We start from the raw sequence: 27,874 nt of genomic DNA, 5'->3' as shown, positions 1-27,874 counted from the left end.
TCCCAGTTGCCAATAAATGCAAATCTCATTAATTTGCACTTATGAAAACGTCATTCACTTAGGGAAAGGGGCGCAGCATTTGGGTGTGTAAGAGTGTGTCCATGTGTTGAACGCACCTCTCCAGACTGCCTGCGTCTCCGCTTGGAGTTTAAGAGGTTTGTGTTCCAGGCCTGTGGTGGAAAGATTTTCAGAAAAATGGGGAAATAATGCTGTTAACATTACACATTTTACATACAGCAAGTGAAGGAGCATAAGAAAACATGTGAGTACCACATAATAATAGTATATAATAAGGACTACGAACAAGAAATCATAAAAAAGGATGTCAATCAAACTGCGACTTTGGAATACAGCGGTTAATTACTTCTCACAAAGCAAACGAAAATGGTTTTCCTAAAGATTTTATACTTAGTTCTTTTTGTTCCAAGATCTTCATGGAGTTGTCTTCCTTAAAATTTTTTGCAGCTGTGTAGCTCCTTTATTTCCTTTGTTCATTACATTGTAGGACAACAGTGTACACCCTCAAGTCAAGCTACATTAATTTGGTAATTCCTTGTTATAGGGGTCCACAATGTCTGTATATTTGTTTTTAATAACGATGTTTCCTGGAAAGAATTATGTAATTTGGTACCAATATGGAACAATATGGCCCGAAATTAGAGTTAATTTTGTATACTTACAATGAATCAGTTTAAATTTTATTCAGATGCAGATAGGCTGAACATGTAAAAAGCATACAAAATCTAATAATAAATTAATACTGAATGAATTTATTTGGTTTTAAATTGAGCTTTCTTTTCTTTCAAGAAAATCCATATTTTCCCTATAATCAGTACCAAATCACATAGTTCTTGCCAGGAAATCCTAGAATTATTTGTAAATTATTAGGAAATCACAGGCCTGTAAAATAAAGCACCACCAACCACCAACATGGGAAAGCGAGTCACAGCTTAAATTAACAAAATAAATGAAACCGAACCTGCTGGCTATTTAGTGAAGGTCCGCCCACTGCCAGCAATATGGTCCCTGTGTCTGCCAGAGTGCTGAATGACAGGCTGATCTCTGTGTTGACCGCCAGCGACTGGCCACCCAACTCCATGTATCCCGGTTTAGAGAAACTGACAGTGTACAAGTTCTGTGAGACAGAAATGAGATAGTTCCAGTTTACCTGTATATTAGTTTACATCGAATAGATTCATTGTTTAGTCCTACATTTTACAAATCAGTCAGGTTTGAAAAGCAAAATAATGGTTGATCAAAGTTATGTGACCAGGCTCCCTCTGTGGTTTTAGTCAAGCCAAGGATTAATTCTTACAAGTATTAAAAGGCATGCTTGTTCTACAAAAACTCAAATGTGCCATCCACTTCTGTTTGACTGTGGCTGCAAAGTAGAAATACTTTCACACACATACTGAAAATCTTTGTAGCAAAGCAGTGTGGTGGTTGAATAAAGAGAAAAGACCTTCACTCTACAGTCCACACACACTCAACCCTGGACCTGTCATACAGTCTTTATACACTTGTTTGCATGAATGAATGGCACTAGTGTATAGAAATCATGGTGAATGCCTCTCACGTACAGTATGTATTTGGAAACTCCAATATAGATACAATGCAAGTGTATGTATGTTTGTGTAACTTAGAGGAAACACAAATGACAGAAAAAATATATAAAATGTAAAATAAAACGTGTGATTAAGGGAGTGTGTATATACTGTATTAATTAATAATGAATAGTTTGTGTGTATACATGGAAAATGGAAAAGACACAAGACAGCTACATTTCTGACCTTCACACTATCTTTACTTTCTGTTCTGAATTTTTATATCTACAGCCAGCCACCTTTAATTTCCTGAATAAAATGTATAAAAGAAACCGAGTGAATGGCAAATGGGAGTGAAAGAAATAGGAAAAGTACAAGAGGCAGGGTCAAGAATGGGTGAACCAGAAAAAAAAAACGAGGTCATTCAGGTTATAAATATCTTAAACTTTATCAAAATTAATATTAATGTTGTATATTAATTTTCCATGTACATATTCATTCACCTTTTATTCAGTGACATTTTGACACATATTAACCTTTTATATACAATCAGTGATATTAACACACATATACAAATGGTAAATTTCTTAAATAGCATTATGTAATACTATAGTTGGACAATATTGAAGGGTAACTTCTGTTTTTTCTGACCTAGACCTTATTTTCACATGTTTTTTGTGTCTGTGCAGCAAGTATTGAACAATTGCCCACAAGGATTATGTTGCAGCCATTTCTTGCTGCTGCCGACTGCTCGCGCAGTACTGAACCAATTTTAAAAAGTGTCTAATTGTCCCAGTTAGTCACATAGACACAAAAACATGGGAAAATAATGTCACCCTTTTAAGCTATACAACAGCGATGTTTTAACGTATCTGTATGCTGCTGTGGTCCAGATGGTTGACTTTACATATGTTACATGATGTACTCATTCCATTAAATGTGACCTAGTGAGAAACATTAAATACATTTTATAGCTTATCTCCAGTAAGTATATCAATGCAAGCAGACAGTCATAACTCTGTAATATATGTTTTAAAAGTTTAAATATGCAGTAGCGATATAAACCTACAACTAAGCGGACACTCTTACCTCTACATTACATCCCTTAGTGACCCCAGTATAATCTGAACTGCTGAGGAGATTAAATGGAGTCCTGGAAACTTCAATATCCCGAAGACAGCCAGCATACCGCTTCAGATTGACCTCTGGCCTATAAAGAAATTACAACAGGTTTAGTAAAGAGTACGTAAACTTCATGGAATGTCATGTCTCTCAGCAGTGAATTAATTTTAAAAAGTTGAATTACTGCAGCAGTGAAGCTATTGCATAATTTATCCAGCAGCAGAGTGAAGTCTGGACGTCAACAACAAAGAATAATGTGAATATGCCGTTTGTCCATATTAACTAATTGGGATTTATAATATGTATCAGTTTTTAGTTTAGAAGTTTTTAAGCATAATTGATTTTGATGTACTGTTGGGCATTGTCCAGGTTGCATTATTATTCAACAGGAAAGGAGAAAAAAACCTCTCCACCCTCAGATAAACTTGGGCTATGATCACACTGAACAGGTTATTAACAGTGTAATGCACCTTTGGAAATTGTTTTCAGTGAATTAGGGCTTTGTTTTTGCAGCTCAGCAAAAAAGGTTGCTTGCTGTGCTACACATAATTGGTAGAGACACTTAGATCGGCATCTAAAATACAACTTGAATATGATTATGGCAATGATGCCTGTAAGGCTGAGTCATAAATGTGAGAAATTTCACCTAAATGTTGCTGAACAGACAAACGTCAAATTCAGATTAATAAAATGGCAGTGAAAGTGATTTCCAGCTGCCATGTGGAGGAGCAGGAGGCTTCAGGGGCCAGCCAAGATACAAACAAACATACATATTCACTGTGGGCTACACAGCATCATCAGCATCGCTAGCCTCATGCAGAAGGCAATATACGAGACAATTTACTATATGTCTGATTATGAGATTTATTTACCTTGGTGTCATGCTGTTAAGACAAAACATGATATTAAAGCGTTAGCACACTTCATAAACACAATTTCAACTAATGCCTCATCTAACCTAGTCAAGTTTTTCCTACTCAAACATCTGGCACATGGAGGGTTTAATGAGAGACTAGAAGATGTGAACAGGCTTATAATTTTATAAATTGTCTCAAAAGACATTTTACATTAGAAAAAGTGCGTTAAAACATCATTACATATGAATTAGAAAGACTTCATTAATCTTCATTATCTTTTCATTATCATTATCTCTTACAAATTAAAGATCCTGCCTTCATATTGAAAGCAAAAAAATAGCCCTATACGAAACACACATTACATATTATGGCATGCTTAACAATAAATACATGTACAGTATATGTGAGTGTCTAAATGTGTACATGAATGTGTTAGAACTGTGTGTGCATGTATACCTGTAGTTTCCAATAGTAGGGAGCCCTCCAAAATAGATCTTCTGGGTTTCCTTGAGGTTCAGACCAGTAGCTGAACCCTGAGATGTGGCCACTATCATCTCCTCAGCACCGCTGTCAATGTCCACTACGGTCAGTGTGGCTTTGAAAACAGTTAAAGAGGCATAAATAACAACAGAACAGGTAGATAGATAACATAGTAAAGCCTTTCACATGCCACAACAAATGTTTACTGTGCATATAAATTGTGTTTTGTTCTGTGTGTTTTTTTTGTCTGTGCTTATACTGTTGTTTATGTGCATAGGTCTGATCTGAAAAAGAGATATTTTTCTTGATGAGACGACCTTTTTAAACAGGGTTAAATAAATACATATTTATATATGTTTAGTTCAGTGTAATGTAGACTAATATAACATAAAATGATTTAGTCTAATTTGGTATTGCTTAGTTCATTTTATCAAATCTCATTTATACTATTTGTCCAGTCTTGTCAACTAAAGTGTAGTGTCTACTTTAGTGTAATATTGTGCTAATGTAAACAGTTGTTGTGTGTACCTTGTTTCTTGTTGCGGGACATGGTGAGGGATTTCCAACGTCCATCATTGTGGCGGTTAGCTGATCTGGCATTGCCAACTCCTGACCCAAGATCAAAGTTCACCTTCACCTTGCCTTCTGACAGCTCCAGGGACATGAAGTCCTTCTACAGAGAGAAACAGGGAGAAAGCGTTGTGAGGTACTGACATTTGAAATCCAATAACAGTATTTTGCAACAATAGCTCAAAATAATATACACTTAAAAATATATTATTATTTTAATTGAATTATGAGTTTATCCTGGGAGATGATAGTTTTTATTACCCAACAGGTTGAAGATGTTTCTAAACTGTGGTTAAAATACGATATCAGCAATCAGAATTCAAACTGGATTTCACATCACAACAGTGCATTCTGGACACTGCTCATAAAAGGTGATTTGATTTTATGCAGTTAGATACCAACATTCAGTATGCTGGGCAGGGCTCTACGGTGCGACCATTTTGTTTGCATATGCCCTTAAAAATCGATAGGGCAAACCGGAAAAATTATTTACGAGCACAATGTGCAAGTAACTACAACCTACCATTTCAATTTCACTTTTCCTCAAATGGCCAATCACAGCCTGGATGCAGCGGGACATAAAAACGGTTTGACGTGCTACAGTAAAATTTCAAATGTTGAACTCCTCCTGAATGAATGGTTCTGATCATTAATGAGATAGGATCATTAACATATTAAGAGACCAATGTAAATGAAAACAACTCACAAACATGAAACTGCGGTTTTGTCCAATTGGAGTTAATATTATACTAGTGGTGGGCTGTATAGTATACTATTACATAAAATGAAAATAGCCTACATATAGCTAAATTAAATAATGTATATTAAAATACAAACAGTAAACTATTAGACTAAAATAGAACTTTTTATCTAATCTTAAATTACACTAATACACATTAATTAAAACAAGTTTCTCCTCCATGTTGTAGAAAGAGCCTCTGCAGTGGAAACATGCAGATTTCCAATGCCACTATGTGCTCCTTCTAGCCTCCTCCTGAAAGCAACATGTTCCCCTGGTTCTGTTTTACTGAAGTTATTGTAATACTGCTCAGTAAACTTGTTTAAATTAGGTGTGGGTTGTGTGGGTGCTGCTGGTAAAAAGTAAAGTTGTGATGACATCTGTTTCAATATTTTAAAAAGCTAATGCTGAGTGTACCTAACCAAGGGTCTTTACTTCCATAGTCCCCAATGGTTTCACAGTTGACAAAAAGAGATGGAGCAAACATGTAGTATAAATGTGTGAACCCACGCAGACACGGGAAGAACATGCAAACTCCACACACAAAGGCCGGGCAACCAGGGTTTGAACCCACGACCTTTTTGCAGTGAGGCGACAGTGCTAACCACTGCACCGCACCGCCCTGTAGTATAAATGTATGTATAATAAATAGTATACCTCAGATGATGTGTTATCACCACTTTACACTCCATACAATACCATACTGCAAGTCTTGATTATTGTTTGTTGTACTTTTTGTGACTTAGTAAACTTACATTATTCATATTATTATTGATTCCACGGCAGTCTGAGTAAGGATGGTACCCGATTACTTACAATGTAAAATATTTATTTTACAAGTTAAAGTAAAGTTCTGGCTGTAAGTCCTGATCTTTACATAGATTATAAGCATTTGGGTTTCACACCCTTCACTTGTATGGTATACATACCATATCTTCAGTAGCCAAATACAAGAGCAGGGCTTCGGAGGAGAACGTGCGGAACTTAAAGGTTATAGTGGAAACATTGGGATTCCACCTGGTGGGTCGTCCCACTGCGGCGTAGCCTTCACCGTCCAGCTGAACTGTACCCTCACCATCGGAACGCTGAGGGCTTAAAAAAAAAAAAAAAAAAAGTCAATACAAAGTACATATTACTGTTGCTTTGTCTTCTATTCATCTGTCAACAGAGTTTGAAATGTCACAAAAATAAACTGCAAAGTAGCAAATATCATTATCTTGAATATTAAATGAACCACAAGATCCGCAAGGAATTTTTTTCCATCTTAAAAGTTGTATTTTATAACACAACAGCAGGTTAGGTAAACTTTGTAAACAAATGTATGGTTTGACATCCATTTTATATAGGAGATGCATAATAATAACAGGAAAGAAAAAAAAACCCTTGTGGTTGTATACCTGACAACACATCCTTTACAGTCTCCCTGTCTCTCTCTGTAGTTCCACAGTCCAATAGGTTTACCATCCAAGAAGGTTTCCCCCATGCAGCCTGTGAATGTTGTTGTTCTTACTGCATCTGCTTTCTAAAAGATGGAAGGAGGTGAAGTTTGAGAAAAAAAGACATGAAGACAGACAGGTTCTGAAGTTGTGATACACAGACAAAGAGACAGACAGATACCTTGACAGTGCCGAGTATTCCTCCTACAAACAGGTAGGCGTTTTGGTCGACGTCCAAGATGGTGTAGGCAGTGGGCGAGTTGGCACTGGCTGGGGTCGGCATCATACCAGCCATAGTGCCTTCCAGAGGATATACTGATATGGTGCCGTTCAATCCATTACTGGAGACAGAGAGAAGAAGAGAGAACGAGTTTGATGTTATTTTGTTTGCCATTCTGTGTCTCCTGGAAGACATTTTCAATGACTGAAGATGTTGGATTCCACTTGAAATCAGTTTTTACAAACTCTTGGTGCTACAGATGAATGATAGATGATAGAAACACGTAGTGAAACCAGTTTGTAGCATTGGAGCCTCAGAGCTGTTCAGTGAAATGAATCTCCCACCTTGGAGTTTGTTTTCAAAGCAAGAACAGCACTTCTGTGTCAGGTAGAGGAACATTTTTAAGACTTATAGTCTGTGGGATCCAATTGGAAAGCACATTTGGGAAATCTCTCAGAGGGTAAGAGGTGGTGCCGGTGGGACATCTGCTTGGCATGAATGAGTCTTGTGTTGGACGGTCTGTATACAGCACCACTTCAGCTTTCACTAAGAAAAACTGGATCTTCTAGATTACCCTGTATGATGTGCCACAGGCTGCCAAGGCCGCAAACTCTTGATTTCCCAAGTGAAACAACATATTTTCCACTGTAGCATGAATTAAATGATGTCCTGGTTGGTTTATTTTTGCAGTTATTGTTGGTTACTGTTGGTTAGATAAGGTTATGGTGAGGGCTATTTAAAATGTAGTTTCTTTTTTCACATTTATAAAATGTAATAAAAATGTATCTAAAATGTATATCAATTATTGATGCTGAGACAATATAGCACTTTCTCTCAGTGTTTGTTTCCATCTCAAGCTCAAAATAATGTATGTTTAAGTAATAGAAAGTCAAAAGCAAAGAGAGCTGCTTAAAATGATCAAAATAATCATTAAAAAGTATTAAAATTAATAAATGTTTCAAGTCTGGACATATTTCAACGCAATTTAAAAAAATGAATCACGGAGTTTAGTTTTCACTAATAAATAATATAATCATAAATACTGTGTGTGTGTGTGCATCTTACTAATAAGTTGCTGATGTTTATCATGGAGTGGAACCTGGAGATACAGTATGCAAGTAAGCAAGTGAATATATCCATTTGCTCTACAATGGATCTCCTTGTGAGGCCACTCACTACTAACATTATAGGTTAATTTCTCTGCATGTGCATGTTTGTATATGCATATACACTTACCTAAAGGATTATTAGGAACACCATACTAATACTGTGTTTGACCCCCTTTCGCCTTCAGAACTGCCTTAATTCTACGTGGCATTGATTCAACAAGCTGCTGAATCGCATCTTGCAGTTGATGGAGATTTGTGGGATGCACATCCAGGGCACGAAGCTCCCGTTACACCACATCCCAAAGATGCTCTATTGGGTTGAGATCTGGTGACTGTGGGGGCCATTTTAGTACAGTGAACTCAGTGTCATGTTCAAGAAACCAATTTGAAATGATTCGAGCTTTGTGACATGGTGCATTATCCTGCTGGAAGTAGCCATCAGAGGACGGGTACATGGTGGCCATAAAGGGATGGACATGGTCAGAAACAATGCTCAGGTAGGCCGTGGCATTTAAACGATGCCCAATTGGCACTAAGGGGCCTAAAGTGTGCCAAGAAAACATCCCCCACACCGTTATTTCAGTCAAAGTTGCTCTTCTATCAGCTTGAATCAGTCGGCCCATTCTCCTCTGACCTCTAGCATCAACAAGGCATTTTCGCCCACAGGACTGCCGCATACTGGATGTTTTTCCCTTTTCACACCATTCTTTGTAAACCCTAGAAATGGTTGTGCGTGAAAATCCCAGTAACTGAGCAGATTGTGAAATACTCAGACCGGCCCGTCTGGCACCAACAACCATGCCACGCTCAAAATTGCTTAAATCACCTTTTTTCCCATTCTGACATTCAGTTTGGAGTTCAGGAGATTGTCTTGACCAGGACCACACCCCTAAATGCATTGAAGCAACTGCCATGTGATTGGTTGATTAGATAATTGCATTAATGAGAAATTGAACAGGTGTTCCTAATAATCCTTTAGGTGAGTGTATATCTGTATGTTTGCCTGAATGGGATTTAAGTGCATGAGCTGTGCATCATCATGATGCTACTCAACATTCTGTTTTTCAACGTTGAAATGATGTGACTACATATATTATATGTACATTATACTTGCATTGTAGCAAACACAAGTATAAAAGAAACAAAAAAGCATGTGCATGTATGTGTGTGCAAACGTCTTACCGAGACGCCTCTATTCTGTGCCAGTTCCCATCATGGATGGTGTGATGGGGATATTCAACCCTCCCAACACCTGAACCTACATCCCAAAGGAAATTTACCTTCCCCTTACGCATCTCCAAGGCCAGGAAATCAACCTGAGACACACAGAAGACACATGCTGAATATACTGAACATAAACTATTTTTGAAAATCTGATATTTGGACATGGGTATAGACGATGGATGGACATTGAGCACTATATTACTTGATGAATCATCATGTCAATATAGTCAAGGAACCAAAGAGAGAAAGGAAGGAGACAGAAGGATAGATAGAGAAGATGGAATGAGAAAGCGTTTCATGTTTGTGTTCATGTATGAAATGGATACTCCAAGCTATGCACTGCCATAAAGTTGGGGTTCTCAAAATGGACCATGGTTTAATTTAGTTGTCTTCAGGCTTTTCAGTCTGACATTAACATGTATGACTGTGAATGACTGCACTGTAATCAGACAGCAGGTAAAATAGGTCAAGTTTTGGTTTCATACAGGAGAGATCAGAAGGCTTATTATCAGACCTCACAAGTCTCACCCAGAGGTCGTCAGGTACACCTCTGACCATAAATTGTAAATGTCATGCCATGTAAATGTCCAAAGAATGAAGGGGAAACAGTCACCTTAAGTCAAATTATTTAATATCAGGAAGAATTCTGCAATGCAAAAGTAGCGTCCATATCCTTTACACTACTATTTGTTGCAAATTGTAAAATGCAAAAGCCTTGACCTTGCTGCTGAGATGACAGAACTCAGATGCAACACTGTTGGCAGTGATGTGAAATGATGATGAATAACAAGTGTCCAAATCTCAATTTATTACTTACTACAGAGAACCTTATAGAGTATTTATCATGCAGGGAATAGTGAATGAGTGAAGAGCGGAGCAACTTCACACCCAGCTCTGGTCTATTCTAAGGGTACAAAGGCTGAAGTTTTCTCCATCTGTCTCTATAAGTGGATTTTCACAGGATCTTGCTGTATTTTGATTAATGGCCTTATTACTTATGTATGAGCCAAAAAAATTAATAAGAGAATTTTGAGCATATGCTCTCATCTGGATGCTGTCTCTAAAGTACACACACACACACACACACACACACACACACACACACACAGCATTATGATTCATATAGTATTATGCACAATTAGAGATTATTAGGGAGTCACATTTGAAGACACAAATGACACATACGTACACACACACTTATCTTTCTAGTCTCTCCAGGGTAATGGCAATTATTCATTAGCACAGATCACAGGGCAGCCTCGTTATTATTCAACTAGCATTACACACTATTAGTGAAATGTTAGAGGTGCGCACATGCACGGACACACACACACACACACACACACACACACACAGAGCATTACTATTCATACTGAATTATTCTCTATTAGACAATATTAGTGAGACAGACACACACACACGCACTTTTGAGATTTCCCAGTCAAATGAAGGAAAGATTTCTCAGGGGAAATCAGGTTAAAGCAGATAGCAACATAAAGTTGTTGTTAATTGCTGCTGCTCCTTAAGACACACTCACACACACACACACACGTAGCCACACATATGTAAATTTAGGGATTATCAGTGGTACCTTAAAACAACAGTGCACTATGTTTATAGGTGTGTTAGTGAGTATGTGTCAAAAACTATTAATTATTCTCATATTTAGACATATCACACTAGGAGTGTGTATGTGGTGTGGGTGCATTTTCAGTCATTTTCAAGTATAATAAATACAGCACATTATATAGCACCTCAACTTTGTATTAAATATGATTAATGCTTTAATATGAAACAATTAAAAATTGTGAAACCATCAAATGGATTTTCTATGTGGTCAGCAATACCAGAGCCATTTATAGACAAAGTCTGACCACTTTTCAACAAAGCCATAAAGACATATTAGTCACTCAAACACTCAAAACTGTTGAAGTTCCCAAAGACATATTAGTTACTCAAACAGACTGCCGTTCAGTCAATACATTATTATCATGCAAATGCATGATGAGGAAAATGTTGATGAGAAAAACAAATGGAACAATGATACCTTTAGGTATCTACACACGATATATCCCAGTTAAGACATCTCCCTTGGTAATGGGGTTGTCTATTTTGGTTAGGACCAACTCCTGAAATGCACCTGCCAAGTGAGAACATTTTAAAAATGTTGTGGTTTATGGTTAGGGTTAAACTTCTAGTCATATTGCAGCTCTGGTTGTAGTTGGGTAGTTAAGATACGCCTCCAGAAAAGATCCATGTGAATGAGCATGTATTTGAAAGGACAAGGTGTTTCTACTACTGTAATTGTGACAGCGATATACCTCTTGTAACAGTCAAATGCTCTGTATTTGTATAGAGCCTTTCTAATCTTTTTCGACCACTTAGAGCGCTTTTACACTACACTTCACTAACATTCACACACATTCATACAGGCATACTGGCGGATTCAGGGTTCAGTATCTTGCCAAAGGACACTTCGACACGCAGTCTGGAGGAGCCGGGGATTGAACCCACCGACCTTCTGATTAACGGGCAACCCGCTCTAACTCCTGAGTCACAGCCCCAGTCTATATAGTAAAAAATTTGTCCATTTGTGCTAATGTGTGCTAGCATACTTACATATTTAGCTGATCCCAGATAGAAGAGCAGGTTATCAGGTATGGTGGTTTTAACATGAAGGACGATGGTGTTGTACCTCCCTTTCCTGATATCGGGGCGGTAACTACGAAGACAGTCACCACCTGATGACACTGATACTTTGATCTGGAAAGAGGAAGAAAAAGAAGATAAATGAGGAAAGTGTCCATGTGAAGGATTTTGTATTATAGCTTTCGTAAATTACATTCTGAAAGAAAAGAAGAATATTTTACAAAGAAATAACTAGCATCTGTGGGTACATCATAAATAAAAAAAAAAAATTAAATAAAAACAGCACAAGACATTAACTTCATAATACAATGTAATACAAAAGGTAACAGTTATTTATGAGCATTCAAATTTAATAACAAATTATTATATATAAATTATTGTAAAACTGTTGCCGAGACCATGATTATGTCGTCCTACAATTAAACTCTCCTTAAAAATGATCAGGTTGTACAACTTACTGAGTTAGCTTGCTTCCTGGCTTGGTTGATCAGTTCCTTGATGTGTGATATGTTTCGCCTCAAATTGTCCTGCAGCTTTTTGATTGGCTGCAGCTTCTCCAACAGCCTGTCAGCTTCATCCTCTAAATCCTTCACTTTAGCTCCTGCAGCGTGGACTGAAAAGACAGAGATAAAGTACAGTAGTGATAAAGAACAGTACAGAAGTTATATACACTTTACAGTAAATTATAGCTGAGGGAGCGTGGAGAGCTAGGATGTGAAGAGAGAGGAAAGGAAGACAAATAATGGCAGCTGTGGAAATCACCAATATTACTCAGAGAAGGAGGAGAAATATGGAGCAAGAGCAAGATGGATAAGCAAGAGAGAGCCAAACAATTAGCGTAGCTCAGCATTCAAAGTGAACATTTTCTACACTATTTATAGAAAGAAAAAGAAACAGACAGAAAGAAAGAGAATAGTTCCATGCTTTGCCATGTGCAGAGCTCTCATGCTCGAGCAGAGCAGAATGGAACGGAGGCATTATCAGAAGCAACTACTGTTTGCTGTAAAGCGATTAAAGATGATGGACATAAAACTAATGTGTGGTGCTCCAATACTGTTGTTGAAATCAGATAATTTTAACATTGCTGATACTTGATTAAGCCCAAAACAACACATTGACACAATGCTGTTGGTGATTCAGTGTTTACATGGTAATTTAAACTAGCAAATGGTTTAGACAAGCAAAGCCTACAAATTTTTAGAAATGTGCACTGGCAGGGAGGCAACATTACTCTTATCATCTCTTGGTAATTATAACACTGCATTGGTGCACCACTTGCAATCATAAGTGCTAATATTAAGGTAAGTGAAATATACATACTGATGGCTGTGGGAATTGAAAAAAAGACAGACAGGGAGAAAAACATCAGGTTTTGGTTGAATTTACCAATTTATGTGTTATGAGTTTCAATGTTTTGTTATTACTTTGTTGATGAAACTATGATGTTTAGGAGGTAAGTCACAAAATTAAGTAAGTAAAGGAAAAATAGGAAATAAACAAACCTATTGCGTCAGAAGCAGTTCAATAGTCAACCATTCTGCAGTAACAGTTCTCAGTGACTTCAGTTTAATTATCCAATGCTATAAGAGCCAAAAACGTTTTAACTAGAATATCCAAAATAAAAGATTTTCCTGCTGCTTTTACAGATAACTACTGTTACTAGACTATGTAACTATCTAACTAGCCACTAGTAAACTTTACTGTTTTTCTCTGGGTCCTGGATCATCTGATTGGCTGCACTGACAGTGTCCTCCAGTTCGCTGTAGTTTGTCTGTAGGCCATGGAGTCGCAGGTTCAAATCCCCGAGGCGCTCCAGGACGTCTATGGCTGTGGCGTTAGCATCTGATGCTACAGCCTTTGTGGCTGCTAGCTTGGCTGCTGTGTCTGTCAAAGAATTTAAAAAACAGACACACAAATATTACATAGCCATACATTAATCAGTCAAATTACATTTGTTAATCATAGCATTAGGGCTGAAATTATTCATCGATTAATTTGATTACTAAAAAACTTTGACGCAAATTCTTTGCATTGACGCTTTGTTTAATCTATATAACTATATAGCACACTGTTTCGCACGGACATTTATTACTGTCGCACATTGCGCTTACGCTGTGTGAACACGACGTGATTATTGCGCTGTTTGCAAAGTGGAGGAAAAGAGAGAAAATAGCGAGGTACGAAGAATAAAGTGTCCAAAGCATGGGATTATTTCAAGCTAAATGAAAACAACGACTGTAATGTTACAGTCCGTCTACCGTAAAATGAAATTTATGTTGCCGAACGTTACAGCAACAGCATAACGGTGTAATGTTACAGTCTGTCCACCGTAAAACGAAATGTATGTTGTCTAACGTTATAGCAACAGCACAACAACATAATGTTACAGTCCGTCCAACGTAAAACGAAACTTACGTCGCCTAATGTTACAGCAACAGCACAACAACATAATGTTACAGTCTGTCCACCGTAAAACAAAACTTACGTTGCCTAACGTTACAGCAACAGTACAACTAATGTTACAGTCTGTCCACCGTAAAACGAAACTTACGTCGCCTAACGTTACAGCAACAGCACAACTAATGTTACAGTCTGTCCACCGTAAAACAAAACTTACGTCGCCTAACGTTACAGCAACAGCACAACTAATGTTACAGTCTGTCAACCGTAAAACAAAACTTACGTCGCCTAACGTTACAGCAACAGTACAACTAATGTTACAGTCTGTCAACCGTAAAACAAAACTTACGTCGCCTAACGTTACAGCAACAGCACAACTAATGTTACAGTCTGTCAACCGTAAAACAAAACTTACGTCGCCTAACGTTACAGCAACAGCACAACTAATGTTACAGTCTGTCCAACGTAAAACAAAACTTACGTCGCCTAACGTTACAGCAACAGTACAACAAATAATGTTACAGTCCGTCCACCGTAAAACGAAACTTACGTCGTCTAATGTTGCAGCAACAGTACAACGGCATAATGTTACAGCCTGTCCAACGTAAAACGAAAATTACGTCGTCTAATGTTGCAGCAACAGCACAACAGCATAATGTTACAGTCTGTCCACCGTAAAACAAAACTTATGTTGTCTAATGTTACAGCAACAGCACGACGGCATCTGATCTGAAACCACCCGGTCTATCATCAAGTCCACGGAGCGGACCACAGACAAGGTAACAGTAACAGCAACATTAGCATTTAATTGAAAGCATGATTGATTGATGAGTTGAAGGCTAGCAAAAGTAAGCCGCAGTCCTCAGCTGTAAATATATACACTTGTGTTTGTTGTTCTCCGCCTGGTTGGGCCGTGAGTTTGGGTTGAGGGGGAGCGCCGCCATCAAGCAGAAGTACTTCTTAAACGTTGCCTCAATGAATCTATGAAATAATCTGTAGAAGCTAAAATCACCGTTAGCTGCAGCATAGCATAGACCAATAGATGCTTTTGTGCGTTCTTAATGCATTGTGCTGCTAATGATATATATTTCCAGTCAAAATGATGGATATGATTAAACTTATTTTTATAAAAACATTTATGGTGGAATTGATCAGTAATGCACAAACACAGTAGTATAGCCAGACTTTAATTCTAAATCATTCAGATCTGACATTGCATCACACAGGTATGCGCTACATAATTATTTCACTATTAACAATCATTTAATCTTTCCAGTAATCTGAATACTGCTGTTAACATTACTGTGTTATTTTAAACTTATTCACTTAGATTTGAATTTAACATTTTGTGTCAAGCCTGTAGGTTATCCATTTCTAATCTGCAGTAGCTAAATTTAACGGTTTTCTGTGTGTTGATCCAAACTCAACCGTGTGTATCACTGTGGTTCAAGAACTTCGCTATCACTGCATTGCACTTCTATGGGGCTGTGTGTGTTTCTGGGAGTACTGACATGTGTCAAGTTGAGTTTACCAGAGCAACTGACCTCTATCAGCACAATGATATTGATCCACTCTCCCTTTATCTCTCTCCCACGCACATGCACCTAGACTGTGTATTTGTGAAATCATACCATTGGGGATAGCGTTGAGCGTTGCCATGGTTCCGTTGACAGCTTTCAGCAGGTCTTTGGTTTTGTCTCTGGCAGCTTTAACTCTGCTCTTCAGTCCGGCCACACTATCTGCATTCTCTATTACACACACACACACACACACGATGATGATGACGGTTTGATTTGAAGCCAAGGCTACCTACTAATAAAAATACTTTCCTCACCTCCCAAATGGGGAAGAGTGAGCGAAAGTAAGTCAAAGAGAGGCAGACAGAGAGTGACATTAAAAGCAGATAAAGTATTTCAAATGAATAAAACTCAACACTTGTATGTAATACATATTTATATCATTACTATAATCCATTTATAGACCACAGCTCCTTGTACAACAATTAGTAGTCTACCTATATCATTATACTGTTCATTTTATACAATATATAGTTTTTCTGTTTGCAATATATTGTACATCCACACACATACTCATGGTTACCTTTCACATCATTTTGAAGTTGTTTGGCTTGGTTTAGCAGTTTGTGACTCTTCTGAAGGGCACCTTGAGCTGCTTCCTTTACTGGGAACTCAGGACCTAAAGCCTACACACACACACACACACACACACACACACACAGAGCGACAATGCAAAAGCTGTGACTTAGCATTCCTTCACTAAAATGCTTCCAGAATAATTTAGATCCCACACATGAAATATGTTTTGTGACACATAAAAAGGTGCAGTAATCTGCATACTAACTTCTGTAAGATCAAAGCGCCACTACTTTGCATTGCTAAATGATATTCTGAAAAAAAGGTATTCAGCAGACTTAACACCTCCTCATATTCATTCTCCACCTTCAGCCCCTCTCTGCTTCTTTTCCCTATCTCTTTAACCATTTCTTCTTCTGCCATTTACCTATTTCTTGGCAAAGGAAAAGAAAAAAAAGAAATAAATAAAGAAAAGACACATAGGTGGAAAAAACAAACAAGGGGGATGAGTAGAAAAGAAAATGTTGAAAGAATAAAACTGCAAATAAATGAATTGGCACACAGGACAAAAAAATAAAAAGAATAGAGAGGAAAAGAAACTATGATGGAATAAAGCGTAAAAGAAAATCAAAGACGAGTAATGTATCCAAGACAAAAGTAAACGAATGGAGAGTGCACTAAAAAGGAATGTGAAAATGGAGAGTGCACTAAAAAGGAATGTGAAAAAGTGTGAAACAAGGACAAGAACAGGGAAAAAAGAGTTGAAAAAGAAAAAAAATGAATAAATTAAGAAATAAAAGGAGGAAAGAGGAAGGAAAAAGGAGATTTCAGGTGTGTGTGGTCATGATAATGAAAGGAGGAGAGGGGAAAAGAGAAGGAAGAAGAGGGACAGAGAAGTGCTTTGATCTCTCAGCCATGACTAATGGGGAGCCCAAGCTTACATTAGTGTTACTGCATGCAAGACACACACAAACACACACAAGCCCGATCTCACACACACACACACACACAAGCCCGATCTCACACATACACACACACACACACACACACACACACAAGCCCGATCTCACACACACACACACACACACACACACACAAGCCCGATCACTCACTCACTCTCTCACACACACACCCCCACCCCTCTTGTGCATAAAATACACTTTCATAATCTGAATAGCTAGAATGCTTGTACTTGTTTGTACTTGATCACATATAGCATAATAATAATAATAATAACAACAACAACAACAACAACAACAACTACAATATAGTTCAGTGGAGAATATTTGCTGTTCTAGACACTTCTGTACTAGAGAAATTACTGGAAAACATGGAAAAGGAGACTAATTGGGCACAGGATGTTTTTCTCATAGTGAATTACACATAATATGTGTCTTCATTAAACCCTGAAGGAAACAGCTATTCTGAACAGAGGTAAGAAATTACTATTTGAATTTAGTCAATAGTTGTGTATATGTGTTTCTGTGTATTGGTATATGTGTCTATTTACCAAAGCCAGTGCCTCACTTGCCCTCTGTTTAGCTGCCTTTGCCTCTTTCTCCGCTGCATCGACATTTGTTTTAATATTGCTGTAGGCCTTGAAGGCAGCTGTTGCATTGAAGGACAGATTTTTAGCTTCAGCCAAAATGCTGCAAGGACAAAAGAGAGAAACAGATGTCAATATGTTATTTCCCTTTTAATATGTTACATGCACATTTTGTTAAGTAATGAAAACCCATATGCAGAACACTCCTGAGAGAGCCAGTCCTGACCTCCACATAGCAAAATTATGCTATGTGGCCATCCTGCCTGAGTCGTAAGCCATGTAAACAAACTGCCTTCTACAAAAATCCAGTGCTGGTTTGAATGGACCTCTGCGCACTAACTCTGTCCTCATAAAGTTTGTTAAGAGTTGGGGTCAATCAGGGCTAGTCTGCTGGGTCATTTGGTGGAGCAGCCGGTGTTACATTAGGGTCTACATTCTTTACTTTATGTTCTATTTAGATTTATTGCTCATTATTTGGTAAAAATAAATTATTTTGTTATACTTTCAACATGGTGTGTCCCCATATTTGTCACGGTACAAAAGCCAGATTATGACAAATGGGGGCTCGTCCATCGGGTTAAGTTGTAGGTTATTTAGTTTGTTTGAGTAATTCATTGAAAAGTTTGTTTGGCACGTGGTTGACCAGATGATTAGTCACCGGTGCGCGTGTGGTTAGTTCGTTTGGAGACGCACTACACTCTAGGGGCGGATTTGTTTGCTTCAGTTTCACGGGAGTCGTTTGGTCATGGTCCGAAGAGAAGGTAAGTGTACTTCCCTGATGCACTATGTTTCGGAGTGAAGCAGTGTTGCTTCTAGGGAACTTATAACAGTTATTTTGTTAAAAATACATGTTGTAATTTTTGTGTCAATTAGACAATAAGAAAAATAGCAGTAGAAAAACAGTTACAAGAGCCAACAGTCATCAGAACATATCCATCTGCTAGTTTCAGCCCCATCTAGATCCTACATGTTTTTACCTAGGTGTGAACATGTACAAATGTGTTCATATTTACCCATCCAAAATGGCAGCAGATTCATTCAACTGCTTAGCGTGTTCCTCTGCATCGTGCACCTTATTAGCCAGACGGCCATCACTTAAACCATCGGTGAGGCGACTGACTTTATTATCCAGCGAGTCATGAAGAGGGCCCAGATCTCTTTGCATCTCCTCCAAGTCCTACAGACAGAAATCAGAAGCTCTTTTCACATTGCATTGTTAGTATTTACTGCTGCCATGTTAACATGTCCATGGCAATATCCTTGCTAATTATTTCAGGTAGTACTTATGTATTAAATGCCAATACAATTATTTGAGACAAAGTCAAAACACAGAGAGATATTCTTCTACTCCTACAGACTCCTCTTTCCTGTAACTGAAAGACACAAAGTTGACCTCAGGCAGAAGGTTGACTTTAGTACCTCTATCTCCTTGTTGATGTTGACAAATAGCTGGTTTGCCTCATCCAGGAGATGTTCTCCTTCGCCTAGGACATCCTGTGCTTCCTGTTTCACTCCGCTTACTGCAGAGCGCTTCCTCTGGAAAAAAACAAACAAGGATAAATAGCTGAACATCATTCTCATGCGCCAAAGTATGAACATGAGGGTTGAACTAATGATTCTTTTCATTACAGATTAATATGATGATTGTTCTCTCGACAATTCGATTTATCACTTGGTCTATAAAATGTCACATATTAGTAATAATATAATACAATATTTTCCACTACAGTGTGCTCCAGATGATGTCATCAAATTGCCTGTTTTGTCTGACCAACAATCCAAAACCTAAAGATCTTCAATTCAATATTACATAAGACAACGAAAAGCAGAAAATTAAAACACTTCAGACTAAAGAAACTAGAAACTAGGTAAGATTTGGTCTTTTTTCATGAAAAATTAAACGATTTATCAATAATCTAAATAGCTGCTGATCAGTTTTCTGATTCCAAACTAATTAATTAATCATTACAGTTTTAATGAACATACAACCACAATGAGCGCCTGGTGATGATGTGGTGGATTTCATGGACAAAGCCTGTCTTTGTCATTCTATTTGTATAAAAAATGCCTCAAAATGAGTATGACTGCAAAACATAATTTCGTGAAGTTTTTAATCCATAATGGATAGATATGCCGATGCAAACCAGTAGCAAAGAAGTGGATGTTTTGGTCAGTTCGCTGAAGTCCATTCTAAATTGAAACTTTGTCTCCCATAATAATGACAGAGCAATCTTTCAGGGAAATCATTATTTTCTGTACAGACTAGTTCTAAAAACGTCTGTATAACCCCAGTGTGTTGTGTGCGTATTCCACTTCCTTCACTGCATAAAGTTTTTATTTATAGAGGGAAAGACTGCAGGGTCAGGGAGTGACAAAGATGGATATTAAAAAAAGAAAGAAAGAAAGAAAGAAAAAGAAAAATAGAGTGATCACAGCAGAATGCTTCCTCTAGGACACGTATAATAAACTTCCTGACTTTCCTTTCTTTTGGAGTTTTATGACTTTTTCATTTCAGGAGACCAACCCCAAAATTTTAAATGCTCTTTTTTATAGTCTCAATACCTACAAAACAGTAATCCATTACTCAACAGGTGTTACTCACTTCAAAACTAATGTCATATAAATCATCCTACTCACATGGATTATATTAACATAAAAACATATATAGACAGAAGAGTATAGACAGTTAAGGTCTGGTGTTACCTTTTCACACCCAAAGAAAACACTTGGAACGTGCTTGTCCATCAGCACGTCAACAGACGTGCAGTTGTCAGAGATGTTCACATTTACTGTTTTTTTTAATACTCCTATGGAAGTATAACTTTTACATGTTCAGTCAGTTTCAAATGAGCTTCCTGGCAGGAATCAATCAACCAGCTTGTTTGATGTGCAAGGCTGATGAAAGACTATATATGTAAGCATTGTAGCAGCATCTGTTTAAGCAGACCGAAAGAGTAGAACAAATAGACCGGGTCAGCTAAGATAGACCTATTTACTGCAAATCCTTCTTTACTGTTCAATTTGTTATTTCAACACGCTCCCTGTAGGAACAAACTTACACGCATCACAAATAATGCCCCCAACCTCTCTGATCTCAACAGAAAGCCATTTTACGGAAAGCACACATAATAGTACACAACATTAGTCATCCTCTCAACACATTCTTCTTTCTGCTAAGTAAAAAGTATTTCTGGTTTGGGTGTCAATTTGTGTATAAAATGTACAGTATGTTGTTATGTAGTATGTTCATGTTGTTTATATGTGAGGTAATGTACGTAGGTATAGATGGTGGAAACAAATTTCCTGAAAAGGACAAATAAAATCTAATCTAAAGGTTGCGTTAGAAAAGTATGAGTACGAGTATGTCACATGTGAATGTAGCAGCGTGACTTAAGTTGTCTGCTTGAATTAGCTAGCAGGCTATGCTCAATAACTTTACTTACTACGTGGCATTTGTTTAAAACCCTTCACCCTCGGTGGCATGGACTTGCTGCATGTCTTTCTTTAGCACAAGAAAGTCTAAATAGACTGAAATATTCACTTCCATAAATGAAATATTGTGTTCATTTGCCATTAATTTTTTGTCATAGTAGAAGTCTAACAAAAGTCCACTACACACGATTGAGCAAATCATGGGAATAAAAATTATTTGTCTGCGTAGGCATGGGAGAGTTTGTGGTATCTCTACCTCTAGGGCTGTGAGGTTAGCTTGGTTTTGTTCAGCCAGTGAGCCAGTCTGCCTCATCTTTTCCTGGGCCTCCTGGAGTAGATCCTGGGCCTCCTGGAGCTTCTCCTCATGGTCTGAGAGCTTCTCTTTTATCTATTGAAGCAGATGGGGGCACATTAAGTTAAAATCATTATTTTAGGGACATTGAAGACAAAAGGGGTAAAGATTAGAAATGAATTACCTCTGCTTTCAGGTCTTCTGTAGCCTGATGAGGGTCGCCAAATAACCTTTTCACTTTCTGAAACAACTCCTCTGCTAGGCTGGAAGAAGGAAGGGATGCATTAGGATATTTACATTTAAATTTTGGTCATTTAACACAGTGTTATTCATGGCTTACAAAAGTGGAACCATAGAACAAGTTAGTATATGTGAATGCGACAATTCACAGAGGAGAGGAGAGAAGTGGAGAGTTATTGTGATGCATGACAGAGCCCGTGCAAGTGCGAAGACAATAATCACTCCATATGACTGAATATTGAAATGCTGGAATGAAATTTCCGATTTTCTTGTATTGACCCCTCAGGCTAAGTTGGATTAAATAGTGGCAGTGTAAAACATTTCAAATATCATTTCACTAACGTGTGTGTGTTTGCATGTGACTGGGTGGGCGGGCGAAGCAACATGTGCTAATGTATGCTGTAGCATGGCACGCTATATCAATAACAGCAACGGATAAAATTGGTGGAGAGCGAGACTCTAAAGGATAACTAAAACCTAACCACTGCAGACATGGGCCTTATCAGTGTGTCGGATGAAGATATTCAAAGGCATACATTATTCATCACATCCAGTATGCATTCAGTTTAAAGCAACAAATACCCAAAGCTGAGGTAAGCTTTGTTAAAGGGGCATTACATCTATTATTCACAGCTTTGTTTTGCCGTTATCACCCTAACTATAGTCAAGTCAGCCAACTCACATGGAATGTGTTATGTGAATATAACAGCGTTCATATTTGGCATCTTGGCTCTGACCCCCTCACTTTCCACAAGGAGACACCTGACTAAGCACAGCTAGGAGTGAGGAGCATAATAATTTTCCACCTAAGGGAAAGTAGTGTGGCAGCAGGCATGCAGCAAAGGAATAAGCAGAGCTCTGCTGGTTTAAGGGGCTAGTATATGCCATCAGAAATGCGTGTTACATGGTCAAACAGCCCCTCCCCCCCACATATTTCCAACATATGAATAGGAGAGGCTGCGTACAATTTCTGTAACTTTCTGACACTGACAACCATCTCATGCAGCAATTGGTAAACTTTTTTCTATTCTTTACACACTATTTTTGCCACTTTGTGCACATCTGAGTGCAACACTGCGCTGTTACCCCTACATTCCAACGATCATAACAACTTGCACCTTTCTATGAGGGCAGACTTTTCAAGCCGCCATTGAGTGTGTCCAACAGCATATAAATACTTCTGCCTTCCCATGTGATCGGACCACATGTTGTACAAACTACTTCTTTGCTAACATAACCCACCCCTTAAAGGTTCAGTGTGTACGTTTTAGTGGCATCTAGTGGTGAGAGTTGCAAATTGCAACCAGTGGCTCACGTTGCATTCACATGCTCCTCAGATGGTCCCGAGTTATGAATGTCTTTCTTCCGACTTCAGTGTGTGTTCATGTGCTCTATAGTCGGAATGTGAATCAACATGGACGCTACTACAAAGGTTTGTTGGATTAGCATTATCAGAGCATATAAACAACACGCAGACATTTAGTTCACGCTACAATATTACTGGCACCGCACTCTCCTGACTCCGCTCTTACCTCACCAACAGACAACAGTCAATCAACATCAATAACTGCACCTCCACTGCTCCTTTGTCAGAAGGTGTCCCCCCCAAGGTTCAATGCTTGGTCCTCTCCTATTCATCATTTACATCCTGCCACTTGGTAATATCATACGTAGATATGGTCTCCACTTCCACTGCTACGCCGATGACATCCAGATCTACATCTCCATCAAACCATCACCACAGTTACCTCTGCAACTCTGACCAACTACCTCACCAACATACAAACCTGGATGCAAACCAACTTCTTACAACTCAATTACAATAAATTTGACATGACCATCATCGGCCCCAAATCACTCACAAAAAACACCAACAACTTCAGCCTTTCCATCAACAACTCCACCTTGTATCGATCCCCACACATCCGCAACCTTGGAGTCATCTTTGACAACCTCACTTTTGATCACCGCATCCATCATGTCAACAGGACTGCCTTCTTTCACCTCAAAAACATTGCCCGTCTCCGCCCATCCACACCTTCTCTGCTGCCGAAACCCTGACCCACGCCTTCATTCCATCCAGAATTGACTGCTGCAATAGCATCCTTTATGGTTCACCTGCCAAAGCCCTAAATAAACTTCAATATATCCAAAACTCTGCTGCCCGCCTCCTCACCCACACACACCCATGACCACAATACCCTTGTCCTCCAGAATCTTCACAGGCTCCCCGTTCCCCAACGCATTCAATACAAAATCCTCCTCCTCACACATAAAGCCCTCCATAAAAAGGCCCCTTCCAATCTCACAGACCTGCTCCACCACCACAATCCCTCCCGTAACCTCCGCTCCTCTGACACTAACCTCCTGTCCCCACAAAAAAGGACCAAGCACCGTACCTGGGGCAACAGAGCTTTCACCATCACAGCCCCCTCCCTATGGAACTCCTTACCCATACACATCCGATAGCAGCGACATGGACTCTTTCAAATCACTTATCAAGACCCACCTTTTAGATTAGCTTTTAACCTCAAATAATTTTATATTGCACCTGCTGCTGTTTTTTATTGATATGGTCGCCCTTTCGCTCTTATGTATTTCCGCACCACATGTTTTTACCTACTGTTCATATATTTTATATTTTGCTATTTATGTTTTTTAGTCTGTTTTAAATGTACATAACTTCTGGTTTTACTGTAAAGTGTCTGAGTGCCCTGAAAAGCGCTATAGAAATAAAATGTATTATAATTATTACATGGACAGCAAACTAACAATTCTAACCATATTACAGATTACATGTGGGCAAAATATGTATATACGCAATATGTGATAATCAAAATCAAAGTTCTGTACACTTCTTTATGTCCCATGTACACTTTATTTCAGTTTTGCAATTAAAATTTAAGGATGAAAAAAAGATTCTGATTATTCCGACACCACATGAATACACCATCACTCACTGCTCCCCCCTCCCTTTCCAAGTGAGAATGAGAAACTAAAGTGGCCAACACGCTCTGTCGGCTCTTGTCCTTAATCATACGTGTGGTCCTCATATTGTCCAAATTTGTACTACTTGTTATTGTTTTTCTACCTTGTGTGTATTCAGGCTTTGTAGAGCTATTTGTCCATTTGGGCTACTGTAGAAACATGGTGCGCAACATGGCAACTTCAATGTAAGGGGACCTGTTACAGTGCATTTCTGTCAATAGAACCTCCTACATATTACACACTGAACCTTTAGGTACACTGCCACTATGAAAATGGTCCTCTAGATATATGTTACCCTGAAAACAGCATGCCATGTGGTTGTGGTGCCTGACTCAGGTTGATTGGCTGAACTATCTTGAATGCTTCGCTTTATTTGATCCACCATCAAGGTTTGCAATACAGCCTTTAGTTCATTCCAAATTTACTCGTTACATTTTGCTTTGGCATTTTTTAGAAGGCAATCTCACTTTGGAACTATTTTAAAACAGTTTAATAACCATATGTTTACCATAGCGTCCCTTAATGACTCTGATTTTTCACCTTCAGCATTAATTAAGGCAACAAGAATCTAGTGTCCTCCACTTGACATCACTCAGAGGACAATTTCACACAGTTTTGGGGATCTATGCAAGGTAATGATTGGGTCTGATGAAACTTTAATGAACCCTGTGGGGATTAGCATGAAGAAAACAGAAATAACTAAGTAAAAACAAATGGGAGGGGTGTTACCCTACTGCCTATTAACAGACAGTATATATATATATATATATGAAATACAGTATATGAATGAAAAGTCATGTACGCAAACTTTTTAGACCATCAACATACTGAAAATAAATATGGGAAAATATGAAACTCATAACGGTGCCAGCTTTGTTCATTTTGCTGAAGCATCTCTTTAACATTTGTTGATGCTTGTGTTTTTCTCTGCTGCTCTGGCTGAAACCTCCCCTCAGGCTTTAGTCAAATAATCAACCACAGACTGACAGACAAGTCATTCAGTGGCAGTAGCAATTTCTCTTTGTCTCTCTTTTTCTCATACTCTCTCCAACTACAACTCTCTGTCCATCTGTCAGTTGTTCTCCTCTCCCACTGCGACTTTCCTTCACATTCTTTGTATGCTCTCTCTGTTTCTACCCCTTCGGCAATCCAGTATTTTTAATTAACTTATCGACCTCGTCAACATTTACTGCTGAAAGAGACAGACAGGGAGGGGTAGTGAAGAGAGTAGATTACTAATTCCATTAAATGCCTTGAGAGAGAGAGAGAGAGAGAGAGAGAGAGAGAGCGCGCGAGAGAGAGAGAGAGAGAGAGAGAGAAACACTTGGTTAAAACATCAGCAAAACTTCATGGCTTTAGGATATGTGGCGATCAGATGTCTGCTCAACTGAAGATATGTACTCAACAAAGAAAGAAATCAATAAATCAAAGAAAGAAATTTAAGGACCAGCGGGTTTCCATTATTTAACCTTACTGTACTACATATCATGTATGCTCTACATCACTGCTAGCCATTTTGCAAACAATCCTGTGTTGTTATATTTTTTCTAACACTCCAGACATCCACTGAGCTCTATTCATTTCTGTGTGATATGAAAATCAATCAGACTCTGATTGACTCTTAAAGACTTCTAGTAAACATCAAATCTGCATTCATTTTTTTGTCAAAGTTACATAATCAGTATGAGTAACACCTAACACAGTGCATACTTTTTAAGCAATTCTTCACTCTGCACGGACTGTTGTTTATATCAATGCACTACACAACTCAAGTATCAGGCGCTAATGATTAATTTTCATTAAAAAAAAACTAACAGAAGCCTTCGGTGGCATGAAAGACTAGGAAAAATACTTAAAATTATCTAAAAACGTGTAACATGTATTGAAATATGCTGAGAAATTTTTTTACACATGACAGTAACATGATCTGGAGGAAAGAAATTGTAATTTTGCTAGTGTAAATAAGTTGCACTCATAATAGAGTTTACAATTTTCTATAGTATGCATGTAAGAGTTTTCAAAAAGTGTTTTTACAAAGTTATTAAGGTGAATTGTATGCATATTCCACTTCTGACTACTCTAGTGTTGCAGAACAACAAGCCAGACCATGGAAAAGTGGGACTGAATCCCAGCAGGCAATCTAAGACACACAAGGTGAATGCTTTAGCATACAGGTATGTGTGAAAACACAGAAATAAATATAAAAAGCAAAACAAGTTAGTGAAAAAAAGTGTGGTTCCATGCAAACAGCTATGAGGGGAATGGGGATTCTGGTCAAATCAACTAACAAGACTTAAAAGGGATAAACAAAAACAACCCTTAAGACAAAAACATTCAAAAACTCTACAAACACAAAAAACTAAAAAGTTCAACAGCAAACATGTTTCTTTCTTCCTGTCTCCAACACTATTCTTGCATGTTTACACTCCGTTTATCAAAAAATTACACCTATGCTCTGCTCATCATGTATGTGCATGCTCATCATGTGTGTGGTGTGACTGGTCTATTTGCTACATTTTCTCAAAATCTGTGTTTTTTTGTGTGTGGGAGTAAGATACATGACTGTGTGTGGTGTGTGTGTGTGTGTGTGGCCATACTCCATCTCCTCCTCAGCAATGCTTTTCTTCCCTCCCAGCTGTCGTTTCTTTTCTCATCTCGGCTAGCATAGCCTGGATCTCCTTCATCTCCTTCAGGCTTTTGTCTGGAGTTCCATCTCCCGAGAGAGTCTGGTTCAACTCGTCAGCCTTCAGCTGGAGGTCTGGACACACAGACGCACAGAAAGACTGCTGAGGATGCTAAAGGTGGGCAGATTCAGTTCATGTTGCTGCATTCATACAAGCACTGAAAGAAACATTTTATTCCAGATTCAATCCCTGTATCTCAGGGAAATATCAGTGAAACTTCATTAGTATTCATCAACACTGAAAACTACA

General features: G+C 38.3%; 1 protein-coding gene across 1 annotated transcript; it reads right to left on the bottom strand.

Annotated features, from left to right (window-relative positions):
• On the bottom strand, positions 1-27,579 carry LOC119915383 (laminin subunit alpha-2-like). Its single transcript, XM_038734903.1, has 22 exons — positions 27,539-27,579; positions 21,898-21,976; positions 21,678-21,809; positions 19,409-19,525; positions 19,003-19,166; positions 17,954-18,092; positions 16,451-16,553; positions 15,982-16,098; positions 13,652-13,834; positions 13,271-13,276; positions 12,409-12,563; positions 11,921-12,064; positions 9,260-9,393; positions 6,930-7,089; positions 6,710-6,834; positions 6,242-6,404; positions 4,532-4,676; positions 3,980-4,118; positions 3,539-3,550; positions 2,634-2,754; positions 980-1,135; positions 1-170 (listed from the first exon to the last, which is right to left on the bottom strand). Exons 1-22 carry the CDS (start codon positions 27,541-27,543, stop codon positions 51-53), a joined length of 2,619 nt encoding a protein of 872 aa, XP_038590831.1. The 5' UTR covers positions 27,544-27,579; the 3' UTR covers positions 1-50.
• Positions 27,580-27,874: the final 295 nt, after the last annotated feature.

The sequence above is a fragment of the Micropterus salmoides genome, unplaced genomic scaffold, assembly GCF_014851395.1.
Source record: "Micropterus salmoides isolate LMB-PRFRI ecotype aquatic unplaced genomic scaffold, ASM1485139v1 Ms_hic_scaffold_2097, whole genome shotgun sequence".
NCBI classification, from domain to species: Eukaryota; Metazoa; Chordata; class Actinopteri; order Centrarchiformes; family Centrarchidae; genus Micropterus; species Micropterus salmoides.
This window is presented reverse-complemented; position numbering and strand designations above follow the sequence as displayed.

What these genes read in the sequence shown, in the direction of transcription:
- LOC119915383 (XM_038734903.1), bottom strand. An exon ending in TCTGCTGCCATTTTGGATGG is followed by an intron (nt 18,093 to 19,002) that starts GTAAATATGAAC and finishes TTGTCCTTGCAG; the next exon opens with CATTTTGGCTGAAGCTAAAA. An exon ending in CTTCACTAAATAGCCAGCAG is followed by an intron (nt 171 to 979) that starts GTTCGGTTTCAT and finishes TTTCCACCACAG; the next exon opens with GCCTGGAACACAAACCTCTT.